Source organism: Mustela nivalis (genome assembly GCF_964662115.1).
Source record: "Mustela nivalis genome assembly, chromosome: 1".
Classification (NCBI taxonomy): domain Eukaryota; kingdom Metazoa; phylum Chordata; class Mammalia; order Carnivora; family Mustelidae; genus Mustela; species Mustela nivalis.
The window spans coordinates 211123813-211138813 of record NC_139020.1 but is presented as its reverse complement, the minus strand read 5'-3'; the positions used below and the strand labels follow the sequence as shown (position 1 = coordinate 211138813).

Sequence of the window (15001 nt, the reverse complement as noted above, 5' to 3'; positions counted from 1 at the left end):
GAGCCCAGTACCTTCTGAGAACCCGTAAGCTGGGGCTGTGAGCCTCGGGCTGCCCTGTGGTGGTAGGAGGTGCCTTGGCTACAGTGTTGGCTGGGAGCCAGGGACTCACCTGGGGTGGGGGGCGTCCCCACGCACAGCTTGCTGAGTCCCCTGGGGGTGCGCGTGTGTTTTGGGGTGAAGGTGTCTCATCAGTAGGGTAATTAGAGTCTCCTTGGGGCCTCTGGGGATGGACCAGGGACTCTTAACAGGAACATAAGCTCTCAGAGAAGCTGGTTCCATTCAAGTTTTATTGGGCCCCTTTCAGCCTGGAGCTGGGCCCTCCGCCGGCTGCCCACCCTCCCCGGCTGCCCACCCTCCCCGGCTCTGTCCAGTTGCCCAAGGGCAGGGCAGGGCAGGGCAGGCAGAAGGAAGGGGCTGGAGACAGATCATTAGCCCTCTCCCCTCCCCCCGGGGGAGGGCCATCCCAGTCTCCAGAGCTGGCCCCAGGGCCACCAGTCCAGCCACCCCCAGCCAAATCCCAGCTAGGGGGCACTGGGGGCAGCCCTCAAGGCCGGGCCTCTGCGAGCTATGTGGCCGGCGTGTGCCCGTTGGCCAGCCGCCCAGCCGTCCGGCTCCGAGGGCCGTCGGTCGGGGCCGCCCCGGGCCTGGCAGCCGCGCCGTTCTTCAGCGGCAGGTGCTCGGGGACCGCCTCCCCGTCGCTCGAATCGGACTCCTCCACGTCGCTGCGCACGTCCTTCTCCATCTGCGGGGCGGGGCGGGGCATGAGGCTTGGGCCGGGGGCTGCAGGGAGGCACCCGCAGGCGGCCCCCGGCCCCCGCCCACCCTGCCCTACCCCGGCCCTACCCGGCCTTTCTTCACGAAGCTGTAGATCATGCGGAGGATGAGGCACGACCAGAACACGTGCAGCAGCTGCAGCATCACCAGGAGGACGTTGAAGAAGTAGTAGCCGAAGAAGGGGCCCCACTTGGCGATGGACTCGTAGTAGGTGGTGTAGAGGATCCTACAGCAGGGGAGTGGGGAGACGGGCTTCAGCCGCCACCAAGGCCCCCAGTCCTTGGGACCTCTAACTTGTGTGACCCTCCTTGCTCTACAACCTACCATGGCTCCCTCTGCTGACCCCCCCCCCCCCGGAGAAAGTGATATTCTTTAGCTGGGTGTTTAAGTGCCCTTCTTGCCTGGTCATATTAACTTGTCAGAACACACATGAACCCCAAGGGGATGCTTAGTGGCCCAGCTGCTCCCTCCCCCACCCTGGTCCCCCAGGCAGTGAGCTTCTGCCCTGCCCTGCCCCCTGGCTTGGCTGTGGGGCCACCATGAGCCAGCCTTGCTCGGGCAGCTGGCTCTCTCTTCCTGGGCCTTCAGGGACCCACAGCCCTCTGTTTCCTCCACAGGCTCCCCCGGCCTGCAAATATCGAGGGCTCCAGGTCACCCAGTGACCTCCTCCAGGCTTGTGGCTACAAACTCTAGACATGTACATCTCTGTCCAGAACCCCAGGCTGGTGTGCTCATGCCTTCTCCATGACATTTCTAAGTCCCCCCACAGACCCTGCAAACCAGCACAGCCACAGCTGCGCACCTGTTCCTCATGCAGCAACTCTGGCCTCATACCCATTTCATGAGCCTCGATGACTCTGACTGTACCCACCTCTGTCACCTGCACTGGTCCAGCCCCACCATGGCTCACCTGGGCCAGCACAGTCCCCTCCGCTGGACCTCCCTGGGCCCCCACAGTTCCTACTCAGGCCTCTCATCCGCTATTCCCCAGCAGCCACCAGAGGGCGCCTGTGAGCCCGTGGGTATGTCCCTCCTCTGCCCACAAACCTCCAGGGCTCCCTCGTCATTGGGGTAAAAGCCCAAGTCCTCCCCGAGAACCCCAAAGCCCCAAATGACCTGCCCCGTCCCCTCCTCACTCAATCTGCTCCACCCACAGGGGCCTCCGTGCCATACCTCCACACCAGGCCCAGTTCTGCCCCGGGGCCTTTGCACATGCTGTGCCTGCTGTTTGGACCACTCTTTCCATACGAGGGGTCTTAAGTTCTCTCCCTCCAGTCCTTCCCAATGAATGCTGCCTTTTCCCTGACCAGCCTAATTCCAACTACCAACGCACTCCCTGTGCCCTTCTCAACCTCACTTTCTCTTTAGCACGTCATTCTCTCATGCTTTAGATTCTACCTGTTTGCCTTATTTACTATAGTCCCCCCCACCCCCACACACATTAGCCCCACCTGAGCAGGTATCTTCACCTTGCTCCCTCATCAGCAAACAGACTGGGCAGACTTTAGTGAGTGGGTGCCCAACCCTGCCTCCTGCTCCATGTTGCAGGCACAGGGGGGAATGACTGAGTCCAGACTTCTGTCTCTCCTACCACGGGGTCTTTGCACATGCTGTGCCCAGTTTCAGGAACACCTTTCCTTGCCTTCTCCTGGAAGCCACCCAGCCCACAGCCCCAAGTCCATGGGTCAGGAAACCCAGAGGGAGGCAGGCCTGGATCTCAGACATGCCCTCCCTCCCTGCTCCCCCAACGGCGTGCTCACTGCGTAGGGAAGAGCACGAGGCGAGTATAGAAGAAGACCAAGGAGAAGATGATGAAGAGGGTGTCGCACACTTTCCGCCAGTGCGTGTAATTGAACATCTTGCCAGCCTGCGGAGGGCAACAGAGAGAACCGGCCTCAGGCCAATGGTGGGGACTGGGAAAGGGCGGGGCCTCCTCTCCAGGAACTGTGTAGAAAGGTGTAGTGCGGAGCGTGAGAACCTTCATTTCCACCGCCCCCCCACCCCCGCAAGCCACGAGGGGACGTGGCCTCGTGGCCGGGGGTGTGGCCTCACTAAGGGATAGGGTGTTGGGGGAGGGTGTTGCGGGGGCAGGGGGAAGGTTGGGCTGGGCCAGGTCCACCTCCAGGAGGTAGTCAGAGGCGTCGTGCAGCAGCAGCACCAGAGAGCCGATGCGCAGCAGGTTTGAACTGTAGGAGAACGAGATCAGCAGGATGGTCACGAAGTGGTGTGTCACCTGCTCCTTGAAATCCTGTGGGAGACAGCGGGTCACAGCAGGGATGAGGCCGGGTGGTGCGGGGGGGGGGGGCACCCCACCAGGATGGGTGGAGGCCCTCGCAGGGCGCTGGTTGGCTGGCGTCTGTACTTTTTTTTAAAAAAGCTTTTATTTATTTGTTTGACAGAAAGACACAGCAAGAGAGGGAACACAAGCAGTGGGAGAGGGAGAAGCAGGCCTCCCAAAGAGCAGGGAGCCTGATGCGGGCCTCAGTCCCAGGATCCTGGGATCATGACCTGAGCCGCAGACGGACGTGTAAAGACCGAGCCACCCAGGCGCCCCTGGCGTCTGTACCCTGTGGACTCTGGGTCTCCCACCTGAGGCACCAGGTGTTCTCAGGGTAGGCGGTGAGGCCATTCCACATGCAAGACTGGGTCCGATTCCCCTCTTCCCGCGTCACTTCCCAGCCAGGCCTCACCTTGCGTCTGACATCAAAAGGCAGCGTGATCAGCAGTGAGACGTAGAAACTCAGCTCCAGGAGGTACCAGTAGTACAGGGCCGGTTGCAAGGGCTGCAGGGGTGTCGGCCAAGGTTAGCTGTGGGGGGTGGAGGCTCCCCAGGGGCAGGGAGGCTCCCCAGGGCCCTCCTCCATTGCTCAGAACCAGGACCCTTGAATCCCAATGAGTGAAGAAGGAGTGAGATCCCTGTCCCCGGAGGTAGGCAAGGGCAGTGGTTCTGCGGCAGCTCCTGCTCCCCGTTTCCCGGAGTCTGGCCCCTATCCATCCCAAAGGGGAGGCAAAAATATAGATCGGAACCTGGAGGGGAGTCATGTCATGTCTGGGTTTGGCTCTCCCGGCTGTGGCTGAAGGAACTCTGACCACCCCAAGCCCCCACCAGCCTCCGGGCTCTCCCTGCCACTCACCTGATTTGGGTAATTGTCCCAGCACATGACCGGTGCCCACAGCCATGACTCCTGCAGGGACACGGAGTCTGAGGCTGCTCAGAGGTCAGAGGTTGCCCAGCCCTCTACCGCGGGGGTGGGTGGGTGGGTGGGGTATCCCCAGGGCCGCTCGCTCTCATTCTGGACCCCCAGTTCCCGGGCATGGTGTGTCCTCCCAGGCACGTGGAAGTCCGCCACGCCCGTTCCCAGTGCTCTCCCCTCCCTGTGCTTTTGCACGGGCTCCCCCCTCTGCCCGCACCCCTCCACACCCCCCAGTCCGGGCCCAGTGCATCGGCGCACTCACGTGGTAGAGGACCGACAAGCCTCCGAAGAAGGAGCAGAAGTAGAAGCTGAACCTCCAGCTGCAGGTGGGGAGGGAGCCCGTGAGGCAGCCACCGGAGGCGCCCGCTTCCCCCTGCACCCCCAGCGCCCCCCCCGCTTCCCCCCAGCCCCGGGCTCACCTGGCCTCGCAGAACTTCTTGGTCAGGGAGGGCCGGTCCTGGTTCCGGCGCCTCCGGAACCAGCGCTGGATCTGTGGCAGCGTGAGGCCGCACTGGACCGCGAGGACGGCCATCTGGTGCTGGGGAGGGGTGAGTGGGGGAGGTCACAGAGGTGGCTTCCTTCCTGTCCCTGTCCCAGGACAGATGAGACCCGGCCGCGTTACCCCTTCCCCTGCTCCCCCAGACCTTGCCTGTGGGACTGTCTGCCTGTAGACACGGAGGCGGCCCCCCGAAACAGGCCGTATACAAGCCAGCCCCGCTCACAGGGGAGACAGGTGGCTGACAGGGACCGGGACTAAGAAAGGGGGCGGCGGTGGAGCACAGGTTTTCCTCTACCCTTCCAGAAAAGTCCGGTCTTACCCCCACCCCAGGCAGGCAGTTGCGACCTCGCCTCCCACCCCTACCTGTAGAGAGAGGGTGACCAGGGAGGGAGGAAGGTCCTGCATAGGGACAGCCAGAGCACAGTACAGACGGGAATGCGGAGGTGTCCCAGGCCTGCTGTGGTCTCCCCGCAACCCCATCAGTCAGTCAGGTCTTCCTCTCCTCACCAGCTCAGGAGATACCAGCCCCCCCCAACCGCCCCCAGCTCCCCAGCCCCGCAGTCGCAGGATCTGCCCACTGGTGGCCTGGGGGTGGGAGCACTGTGGGTGTGCAGAGGCCGCCCTGGACTTCCTGTTCCTGGCAACAGGGCCACATCCCATTCCCCAGGCCCCGCCCACAAGGGGGCCTGGACTGGCCGAAGGGGATGGAGGGGGGCAGAGGGGGGCTCTCACCTCCTTGGGTTTCCACCCTTCTGTGAGGAAGTACTTCTCCAGAGTGGCATTGGGCCTCGCCGGCCTCCTGGTCTGATCACGCACACCGAGCAGCCGGCCCAGGGGCAGGCCAACAAATCTGGGTGCAGGGGAGACAGAGCCTGTCAATCCAGGTGGGGAAACTGAGGCTCAAAGGGGCCGGGTCACATGCTGGGAGCCCGGAGGGGTAGCCCGGCCACGGCACTGGGACCAAACCTAAGAAAAGGCAGTTGGGTGGCCGGTCTTCAGGGTGGGGGTGTGAAGGTTAACTTGCGGGGTCTCAGGTAGCTTCACACAGTCCCCATCAGGAAGAAGGGCCTCCTCACTGCCTGTCTCATGGTCTGGGTCCCTGTCTGTCCCCTGCCTGGCTCAGAGGTCCCCACAGGCAGGAGCGGTGTAGACAGGCAGAGGTCCCTGGTCCCTGGCCCGTCACCACATGTCCCACAAGGGGGGGGTGTCCCCCAGCACTTCATCCCCACCGACCATCAGCCTGCATTTGGGGAAACTGAGGCTCAGGGCAGCTCAGCAAGGAACTCCTTCCAGCGCAACAGTGACAGGACGTGGGGGAGGAGGGGACTGTCATTTCTTGAGTGCCGAGCATGGGTACAAATCCACATCAGCTGCGGCTCGTCTGACTCTACTGTCAGAGTCCCCACTGTCCTGATGGGCAAACAGGGCTCAGACAGGTCAGAGCGATGCCCAGGGCTGCCCAGCTAGGGAGGAGCAGATGGGCCCAGCATTGACTTTAAAAATGGCGAAAACCTCTGCCTTCGACCTTGGAAAAGCTGATGAGGGGACAGAAGGCCGGCTGAGGACAAAGCAGAAGCTGTCACCCTGCGAGCTCCCCCCACCCCCAGTCCTGGGTGGGACTCGTGTGTGCCATTCTTCCAAGAATCTCCCAACTATCTTAAGGGTAAAGCCTTGCTAGAGGGGAAAACACCCTCCTGAACCTGACAATGGCAAGCCCTCTGGTATCAAAGGTCCTTTTTAGCATAGGAAAGCTCTTTTAAAACCTCCTTGTTCCTTACCTCCCTAACCCCTGGTACCTAATCCCTCACAACCCCAGTGCAGCAGCTTTCGCCTCCAGCGCCCGTCCCCGGAGCTTTAATAAACCACCATTTTGCACCAAAGAGGTCTCAAGAATTCTTTCTTGGCTCCCGACCCCACCCCCACTGAACCTGCCCTATATTCCAAACTTCACCAAAGCTATCCCATCCCCATGGCCCTTTAAAAGGACACCTCTGGGATGTGAACACACCCCACCTACGTCTGATGAGGCCATCAGTTAAATAAACAACTGCTCACCCCACGCTCCAGTAGTGAATCGGGCCAGGTCTCCTGTCGTCCCTGCCCTGCAGGAAAGGTGCCCCCCCCCCCCCCCCGCTGACTTGAGCCTCTTAGAACCCCTTAGGCAAAGGCCTCAGTCCCAGATGACTCTCCCTCTGGGTGACCACAGGCTGGTCCCTCAACCTCTGTGCCTCTATTTCCTATTCTGTAGAATGGGGAGAGCATTAGTGCCGCCTCACGGGGTTGCGCTAAGGGCTGCCTTAGGATGCATAAGCTGCTCAGAGCAATGATAGGCACACAGTAGGCGCTCAGAGGGTATCTGTGACATAAATACAACCTCTGTGGGTATTCCCTGGGTCTCCTGGGGTCCAGCCTATATCCAGGAAGCCTGGCCTGGAGAGACAAAGCAAGAAGTAGAATGCTCCGGAGTCCCTGTCATCAGGGGAGGGCAAAGCCAGGGACCCAAAGCGGGGGGAGGGGGGATTCTGGGGGTGTGGAGGGGGTTGAAGGGGGATAAGGGCTCTGGAGGGTGGGGGGAGGGATGGCGGAGGGGCCTGGTGGGCATTTCTGCAACCCAGCTTTGAAGGGACTGCAGAGGACAGAGTGCAAAGGCCGGGTGGCCACATGGGGAGTAGCGGGCCTGCAGAGGGCAGGGCATGGGGCGGGAGGCCGGACAGGGAATCTTGGGGAGGCAGCTGATCATGGGGGGGGGGTTGGATCATGAGGGTGCCGGCAGCAAAGGGGCCTGGCAGAACAGGTCTGAAAGCTGTAACTACAGAATTGGTGGGAAGTACCTGGGACCCAGGAAAGGGACCCCAGAGAGATGCCCACACCCAGGAGACAGCCAGCCAGGAAAAGAGGAGGAGACTCGGTTGGAAGCAGGGTCTGGGTCCCATGAGAAATGACTGAAAATCTACAGAGTTTGGGAACCAGGTTGCTGGGAACCTGTGCGGGGGGGGGGGGGTGCAAACACTCAGGGGCGTGGGCACCAGCAGGCTGCAAGAGATTGGGGGTGGGGACGGACGGGGGTGGGGTGGGGTGGTTTAGGGCACAAAAGGGGAAGCCTGTGCTTTTTGCTCCTTCCTTTGCTACAAAGGGAGGAGGGAAGCCTTAGGAGCCAGGAAGGAGGGGTGGAGGGTCACCTTGCCCATAGGAGAGAGGCAGGAGGGAGTGGGCGAGAAGCAAGTCTGGGTGGCTCAGCTGGGTAAGCAGCTCAGGTCATGGTCTCAGGGTCCTGGAATGGTGCTGCTCCCCTCCCCTAACTGCATCAGGCTTCCTGCTCGGTGGGGAGTCTCTGCTTCTCCCTATACCCTAGCCCCCTGCCCGACCCCCAGGCCTTGTGCCCTCTTTCTCTCAAATAAATAAAATGTTAAAAAAACAAAACAAAACCACGTTTCTTTGCTCATTGACTGGCCTCTGCAGACCCTTACGTGGTCAGCAAAGCAAGAACGCAACCTCCAGGCCCACTCCCCCACCCCCCCCCGCCCCCCAGGTTTGCCAAAGATGCAGGTGCCTCCAGACCCGAGCAGCGGCCATGGTGACAGGGAACCAGCCCTCAGAGGCTGGAGGAGTGTGGGTGGTAGCAGCTAGGGGCAAGGGGGGGTGCCAGGAAAGGCACGCCAGTTCCAAACCAGGCTCTATCCAGGACACATGAGGACGAAACAACACAGGACAGTTGGCCAGGGTGAGCACTGTGCACAGGGGAGGACAACAGGGCCAGGCACCACCGCGAGGCATAAACTCACCTCTCGAAGGCCAAGCGCATGACCACCAGGGCCAGCGCCACGGGCAGGGCTGCCAGCAAGTCGCGGGCGTGAGGATAGACCAGGCCATCCCGGTCCTCTAGGGCAGCCCACGTGTTGTTGGGCGGCAGCCACAGCCTCTCCTGCCAAAACCATTCGCTGAGGCTGGACAACATCCTGTGGGCACAGGGTCCCGTTAATGGGAGCTCAGCGTGTGGGAGGGCCCACCACCCCATCCTCGCCCCCTTGTGCCCCAACGCCCCGCAACCTTGACTTTATGACAACCGGTGTGAAAGAGGGACTTGCGCTGTGTGCCCTCAGGCAAGTGACCTGCCGGCTCTGAATCTCAAGTTCATTTGTCATACAGGGACAGCAGCCCACCTGGGAGCCCAGCCCACTAACGCAAAGTGTCTCCCTGCCTCCTGGTCCCGGAGACACACCTCATGAACAGAGTTAGTGCTCTGCACTTCACAGGTGCAAAAAAAGGTGGCTGGAAGTCAAGGAACTGGCTGACTGGGGTCATAAACTCGAATTCTCCAAGGTCACGGGAGGTGTCCCGCCATTGTGGGAATGTGTCTCCAAGGCAGCCCAAAGGTGAGAAGCTGAGGAAATCCGCAATTCCCTTCCTGAGCATCCTTCCGGGTGTGAAGGTCAGCAGCCCCGCTGGCTGTGAGGCCGGGCTGCGGCTGGGCAAGAGTCCCTGGTGCGTGACGGTGCCTGCCTGATCACTGGAGCCGCAATTAAGTGAGCTTTCCTTCCACCAAGAAGGCTTTCCGACAGCCATCTTGAAGCGCCCAAGCAGCTTTCCTGAGATCTTAAGACAAGTGCCTGGACCCCCATACTAGCCCCCACTTGGGAGGTTTGTTCACCCTTATGTCTGTCCATCCATCCATCCATCCATCCATCTAAACATCCACGTTACCTGCTGATGTCTGTCCATCCACCTGCCCCTCCATTCATCTACCTACCAACCCACCCACCCACCCACCATCCATCTATCCGTCCACTCAGTTGTATATTCATCCATCCACCTGCCTGCCCATCTGTCTGTCCATCTACCCATCTGTCCACCCGTCCATCCATCCATGTGCCTGCCCGACTGTCCATCTGTCTGTCCATCCACAAGGTGTTCTCTGATTGACTTGTTCAGGCCAGTGTGCAGCTAGGTGTTAGGGACACATCAGGGAAAAAAAAAGCAGACATATTCCTGTCCCCATATGGGGGGCAGCCAACACACAAGTATACAGATTCGTAAATGAGACAGGACCGTGTGATGAGGCCTGGTAGAAAATGAGCAGGGTACCACGATTTTAAACGAGGTGACCAATGAAAGTCTAAGGAGATGCCTTCTAGGCAGAGACCCAGAGATGAGAAGGGCCTGGGTTTACGCAGAGGAGAGTAGTGGTGGTAGGGAGGGACTTTCAGAGAAAGCAGCAGCAGGTGCAAAGGCCCTGAGGCAGGACTGAGCTCATAGAGTGTTAGGGGAAGAGCAAGAGGCCCCTGGAGCAGAATGAGCAAGGGGGGGGGGGGAGGGAAGGGGACAGGGGCAGGTCGTGCCGGGCCTGTGGGCTTCAGGGAGGAGTTGGGATGACATTCGTGATGAAAAATTTCAAACCTACATAAAAGTTGGAAGAATTTACAGTGAACTCCTACACCCCAGCACTAGATTCTGCCGCCCACAGTTTGCTCTATCTGCTCTATCGGATATCTGCGAGTGCATCCATTCCCCCCACCCCCCCCAGATCAGGCCATCTTATTTTCCTGGATGCATTTTAAAACAAGCAGCAGACATCAAGCTGCATCACCCCTAAATATTTCAGCACGCAGATCATTAGCTAGGCTTCAATATTTGCTAATGGGTTTTTTTTTGTTTTCTTTCAAGGTAAAATCTGCTAGAGCGAAATGCATAAATCCTTCACCGAACGGTTGCCGAGTCCGAACAAATACAGGCAGCCGCGTGACGCAGCCTCCAACCACGGACACATCCTCCTCCCTCCGCAAAGCTCTCCGTGCCCCTCTGTGGTCAACCTCCATCTCCTCCAGCTAAAGGTAACCTGGCTTCTGACTTTCCTGCCCACCATGCATTCATCCTGTCTGTGCTAGAACTTCCTATAAACGGAATCACACACTCCATCTTCCTGTCTGGCTTCTTTCGCTCTGGGGAACCGTTTTGAGATTTGTGTGTCATAGCATCTACTGGTAGCTCCCCCCGCCGCCCCGCTGCCCCCAAATCGTGGATATGTACCATCTGCTTGTTGATGGCAACTGGAATGCTTCCCATTTGGGGTGATTAGGAACACAGCGATTACGAGCAGACACATCTCCCGGGTCAGCCCGGCAGGGAAGCCGCCCATCTGACTTCATAAGCAGCGGCCAAACTGTTTTCTGGATGTCCGCGGGTTCTGTGGCCCTTGGTTTTATTTTAGATAAGGACACAAGCCATGGGGTGTTGGCAGCCTCGTGGGAAGTGGCCTTTCGGAGGCCAAAAGGAGGTGCTGTCCACTGGAAGGGGGTAGAGAGGAGGGGCAGGTTTCCAGAGACTTCTTTGTTTGTTTGTTTGTTTGTTTAAAGATTTTATTTATTCATTTGACAGATAGGGATCACAAGTAGGCAGAGAGGCAGGCAGAGAGAGGAGGAAGCAGGCTCCCGGCAGAGCAGAGAGCCGGATGCGGGGCTCGATCCCAGGCTTTAACCCACTGAGCCACCCAGGCGCCCCTGTTTGTTTATTTAAGATTTTACTTATTTATCTGACAGAGAGAGAGAGATCACCAATAGGCAGAGAGGCAGGCAGAGAGAGAAGGGGAAGCAGGCTCCCCACTGAGCAGAGAGCCCGATGCAGGGCAGAGACACACACACAGAATTCCATTTTTATCAAGTTCAACAGCAGGCAAAACGGACCGAGGATGGCGGCATCTGTGTCCCGCAGCCACTGTCGCAGGTTACCACTAACGCAGTGGCAGATGTGTTCTCTCAGGGTTCTGGGGCTCAGGAGTCTGAAATGGGGTCTCGCTGGGCTGAGTGTAAGGTTGGGCAGGGCTGGGCTCCTTCGGAGCTCTGGGGAAGAATCCGTTCCTGCCTTTTCTGGCTTCTAGAAACCACTTGCACTCCCTGGATGAAGGTCCCGTCTTTGTCTTCCAAGACAACATCTCTCTCTCTCTGACCCTCCTGCCTCCCTCTTATAAAGGCCGCTGGGATGACACTGAGTCACCGGGGAATCCGGGGTCAGCCCCGACACCGTCAGCAACCTCTAGACCCCTTCGTCACACGAAGCTCCAAGATCAGGACGTGGCGTCTTTAGGGGGCATTAGTCTGTGACCACACTGCTGGGCATCGGGACAGGTGGCTGCCTTTGGGACAGACAGTGACCAGAGGGGCCCTGTGGGGTTGCCTAAGGCTGGCACGTTCCGTCTCCCGATCCGAGCCAGTGCTCTTCTCGTTGAGGAAATTCCCTGAGTCATCCATCTCTGGTGTGGGCCCTTTTCTCCTGCTCATGAAAATGCCTGCATTTGAGTCCACCATCTGATTCCAATCCCACCTTGTGGGCTTGTCCATGGGACTCAACTCAGTTCTGACACTGGACCTGGAGGTGGGGTCAGATCCCATGGGGTAAGGGGCTCAGTCCTACAGAGACTGTCCCCCCACTTCTGCCGCCAGGTGTGTCTACATGAAATCGTCACCTGTGCTTCTGGCCAACTGGCTGTAAACCAGAGGCCCCCCTGACCCCCTCCTGGGGGTTTTGAGTAATTTACTAGAGTGGCTCACAGAACTCAGAAAGACGTTTTACTTACTAGGTCACCGGTTCATTAGACAAGAACACAACTCAGGAACGGCCCGATGGAAGAGACGTAGACAGCAAGGTGGAGGGGGGGCCCCCACCTCCACGTGTATCACTCTCCCCAAATTTCCATGCACGCACCAACCAAGAAGCTGTCTGAACCTCGCCCTTTGGGTTTCTGGGGAGGTTCATTACAAAGGCATGCTCGATTAAATCATTGCTCACTGCCCAGTGAGTCAGCCTGCAGCCCCTTCCCCTCCCTGGAGGTGGGAGGGGCCCGCACGAAATTTCTACTGTCTCTCTCTTCACTCTTTGCCTTCCCTGACAACCAACCCACCCACCCTGGTGCCCCAGAGGCTTTCCCAAAGTCGGCCATGTCAACCTAACAAAGGACACCTAGATCACCCCCATCGCTGGAAATTCCAAGGGTTTTAGGAGTTCAGTGTGAGACCGGAGACAAAGAACAAATATTTCTTTCTTACTATAAATCATAACATCACAAGTCAAATACAGAAAAAAGAAAAATTCTGAGAGTCTGGGTCTCAGAACCCGCATGTGGCTGGCGTTCAAGTCCATGGGGAGGGATGGGCCAGCCCAGGGAGGGACGGAGATGAAGGAGCAGTCTGCAGTCCCCATGGCGGTGGGGGGGACATCTGGCAGTCAGTGAGGTGATGAGCAGCACCAGCAGCCTGACAAACAAGGGTATGTGACAGCGGCTAGTCTAGACCTAGCAGGCTCAGATGGCCCAGACAGAAGGGACAGATGGGCACAGAGTCTTCTGTCTGGGTGGTTGATTGCTCTACAGGAAAGCAGCTGCACTGACAGGCAAGGTTGGCTTGATCTGGTGCACCCCCCCCCCCACCTGAGGGCGCATGCCCAGCCTGGGATTCCCACCTCCCAACTGGAGCCACATCTACTGCATGGTACCTCTGGCCTCCTCCCACTTTCTCAGCAGACCTCCCTCCCTCTGCCGCCCAGTGCAGATGCAAATAGGCAAGGAGTCCCAGGAAAGCCCCCAGCCAGCCAGAGCTGAAGCAGATACCCGGGAGTCCTGGCCCCCTGCCCCATATGCTTCCCCCACTCAAGGACGCCCAGATGAATACCCACTGCCTCTGTGCCACCAGCAAGTCGTGATGAGCTTCACAGACAAGGGGGAACACACAAGACTATGGGCATCTTCCAATCTCAGGCCTCCACTGATGTCCTGGGCTTCTCAAGCCCCCCATTCACTGCCTGACACTTTCGGCTCCCACCACACCATAGGATTTCATACAGCCCCTTTTGCAAGTGCTGCCCTCTGCCTAGAATGCCCATTGAATATTTATTGCCCTATGCTGGGTGCTGAGAACATGAAACAGTCTCCACAGGGCTTATACACCTTCCCTGTCTGTCTGGCAAACTCCTAGGCATCCCTCAAAACCCAGTTCATTTGTTGCTTCCTCCTGGAGGTAGCTCCTGATTGGATTTAATTGAAGCACACTCCCCCAGTCCTGCTTCACTCACTGTGAGGTTGGGAGTTCGTCACGGAGGCTCTCTGGCAACAGCCCGGGGTGGAGAAGGAAGGATGCGTGACCAGTTTGGAGCCCCAGTCCCCTCAGCTGAAGCAAGCCTGGTCCTTTCCGGCGTCCACGTTAGACTGACCCACCTTGACTGCAGAGGTCTCAGCCCTGGAAGCCCTACCCCTTCTCCAACCTGTCTGTCTGTCTGTCCCCTCCTAGCACACAGGAGGGACTCATGTGCGGCTGTTACTAAACATTCACGACCAGCAAGGCCCAGACTTCTCTTCTTCCACCACCTGACCCTCATCAGACCCCTCCTTCCCAGAGGACGGGAAGGAAGGAGGCTCAGGCTCAGATTTTCCTTGTTCTCCTTTGGGCCCCAGCTCCTCTGCTCATTTCCTGGGACTCTGCCATACAGCTGCCCCATCTGAAAAATGGGTACAGCCAAACCACCTGCTTTCCAGTTTGTTGTGTGGGCCAGGGGCCGTACCACACCGAGGTGACTCCTGCCTCACCCATTCACCAGGCAATCAACCTCAGGCAGGCAAGCAGGCTGTTCTGTGCCTCCATTTCCTCATCTGTAAAATGGGCTAATAAGAACCCTTTCCACATGGGGCAGTGGAGTGAGTGGTAAGTAGGACTGACCTGCATGTTATTAGCAGCAGAGAGGGGTGGTGGGATGAGGGGCAGCCTGGGGAGGTGGGGTGCTGGCCTGCAGCAGATTCTGGAAGGTTCTTCCCAGAACCTCCCTGACCTCTGCAGCTTTCCCTTCAAGCTGTAGCTCATGAACTCAGGCTGGGCTTAGCCAGGGCCACTGAGGGGTCATCTGGAGACTCACCGAGTGAGGGAGTGGCTGGTCAGCCCAACCAGCCTGAGCCTACAACCCCCCACACTCCTACCCTGCCCCCATCACCCCTGCCCTGCCCCCAGTCTCCCAGCAAGGCCGCTGTGTCTTGAAGCCTCTTTGGCCTCACTCCCAGCCCTGCCCCTGCCACCTGGGAGCCAGACTCTGATAATCCTTCCGAGTGGCTAAAAATATATCCTCAGACCGGGGGAGAGAGAAGGATTAGGGCTTTGGGATAGTACGGGGAGGGGAGGATGAGCGGAGGATCCCTGTCCCCTCTCAGGGGTCCGAGGGAGCTGACTCCATCCTTCCTGCTCCCTGGAAGTCCTGAGAGCCACCCAGACTGGCCAGCAGAGCAGGGCTGTGCACAGAAGGTTTGTTTTATTTTAAACCTGGCTGGAAATGTACGACTTGCCCGGGGTTGTGAAAAAGGAAATCAATTCAGACTCCAGATGTCTGGGCTGCCCAGTGACGACGGACGGACACACACACACACACACACACACACCCCTCCCGGCTCCTGCAGCCTGGCCTGCTGCCGGGGGTCACCTGATTCCCGCGGCTGGAGGCCCAGGCAGGGAACACATGATGTGCTAAGTGGGGGTGGTGTGGAGACAGCCACAGCCTCCCCTGCCCT

General features: G+C 58.9%; 1 protein-coding gene across 2 annotated transcripts in view; it reads right to left on the bottom strand.

The window, feature by feature from the left end:
• Window positions 1–269: 269 nt before the first annotated feature.
• The window catches only part of CERS4 (ceramide synthase 4), a 31641-nt gene continuing 16909 nt past the window's right edge, over window positions 270–15001 (bottom strand). For both annotated transcript variants that reach the window (XM_082733573.1, XM_082733572.1), the window contains exons 2-11: window positions 8250–8423; window positions 5200–5317; window positions 4388–4506; window positions 4231–4288; window positions 3909–3959; window positions 3465–3557; window positions 2894–3022; window positions 2535–2641; window positions 844–1000; window positions 270–742 (exon numbers count right to left, since the gene is read on the bottom strand). In XM_082733573.1, the coding sequence (XP_082589699.1) occupies window positions 566–742; window positions 844–1000; window positions 2535–2641; window positions 2894–3022; window positions 3465–3557; window positions 3909–3959; window positions 4231–4288; window positions 4388–4506; window positions 5200–5317; window positions 8250–8422 (1182 nt within the window). In that variant the 5' untranslated portion in view covers window position 8423 and the 3' untranslated portion in view covers window positions 270–565. The remainder of the gene's footprint in view (window positions 743–843; window positions 1001–2534; window positions 2642–2893; window positions 3023–3464; window positions 3558–3908; window positions 3960–4230; window positions 4289–4387; window positions 4507–5199; window positions 5318–8249; window positions 8424–15001) is intronic.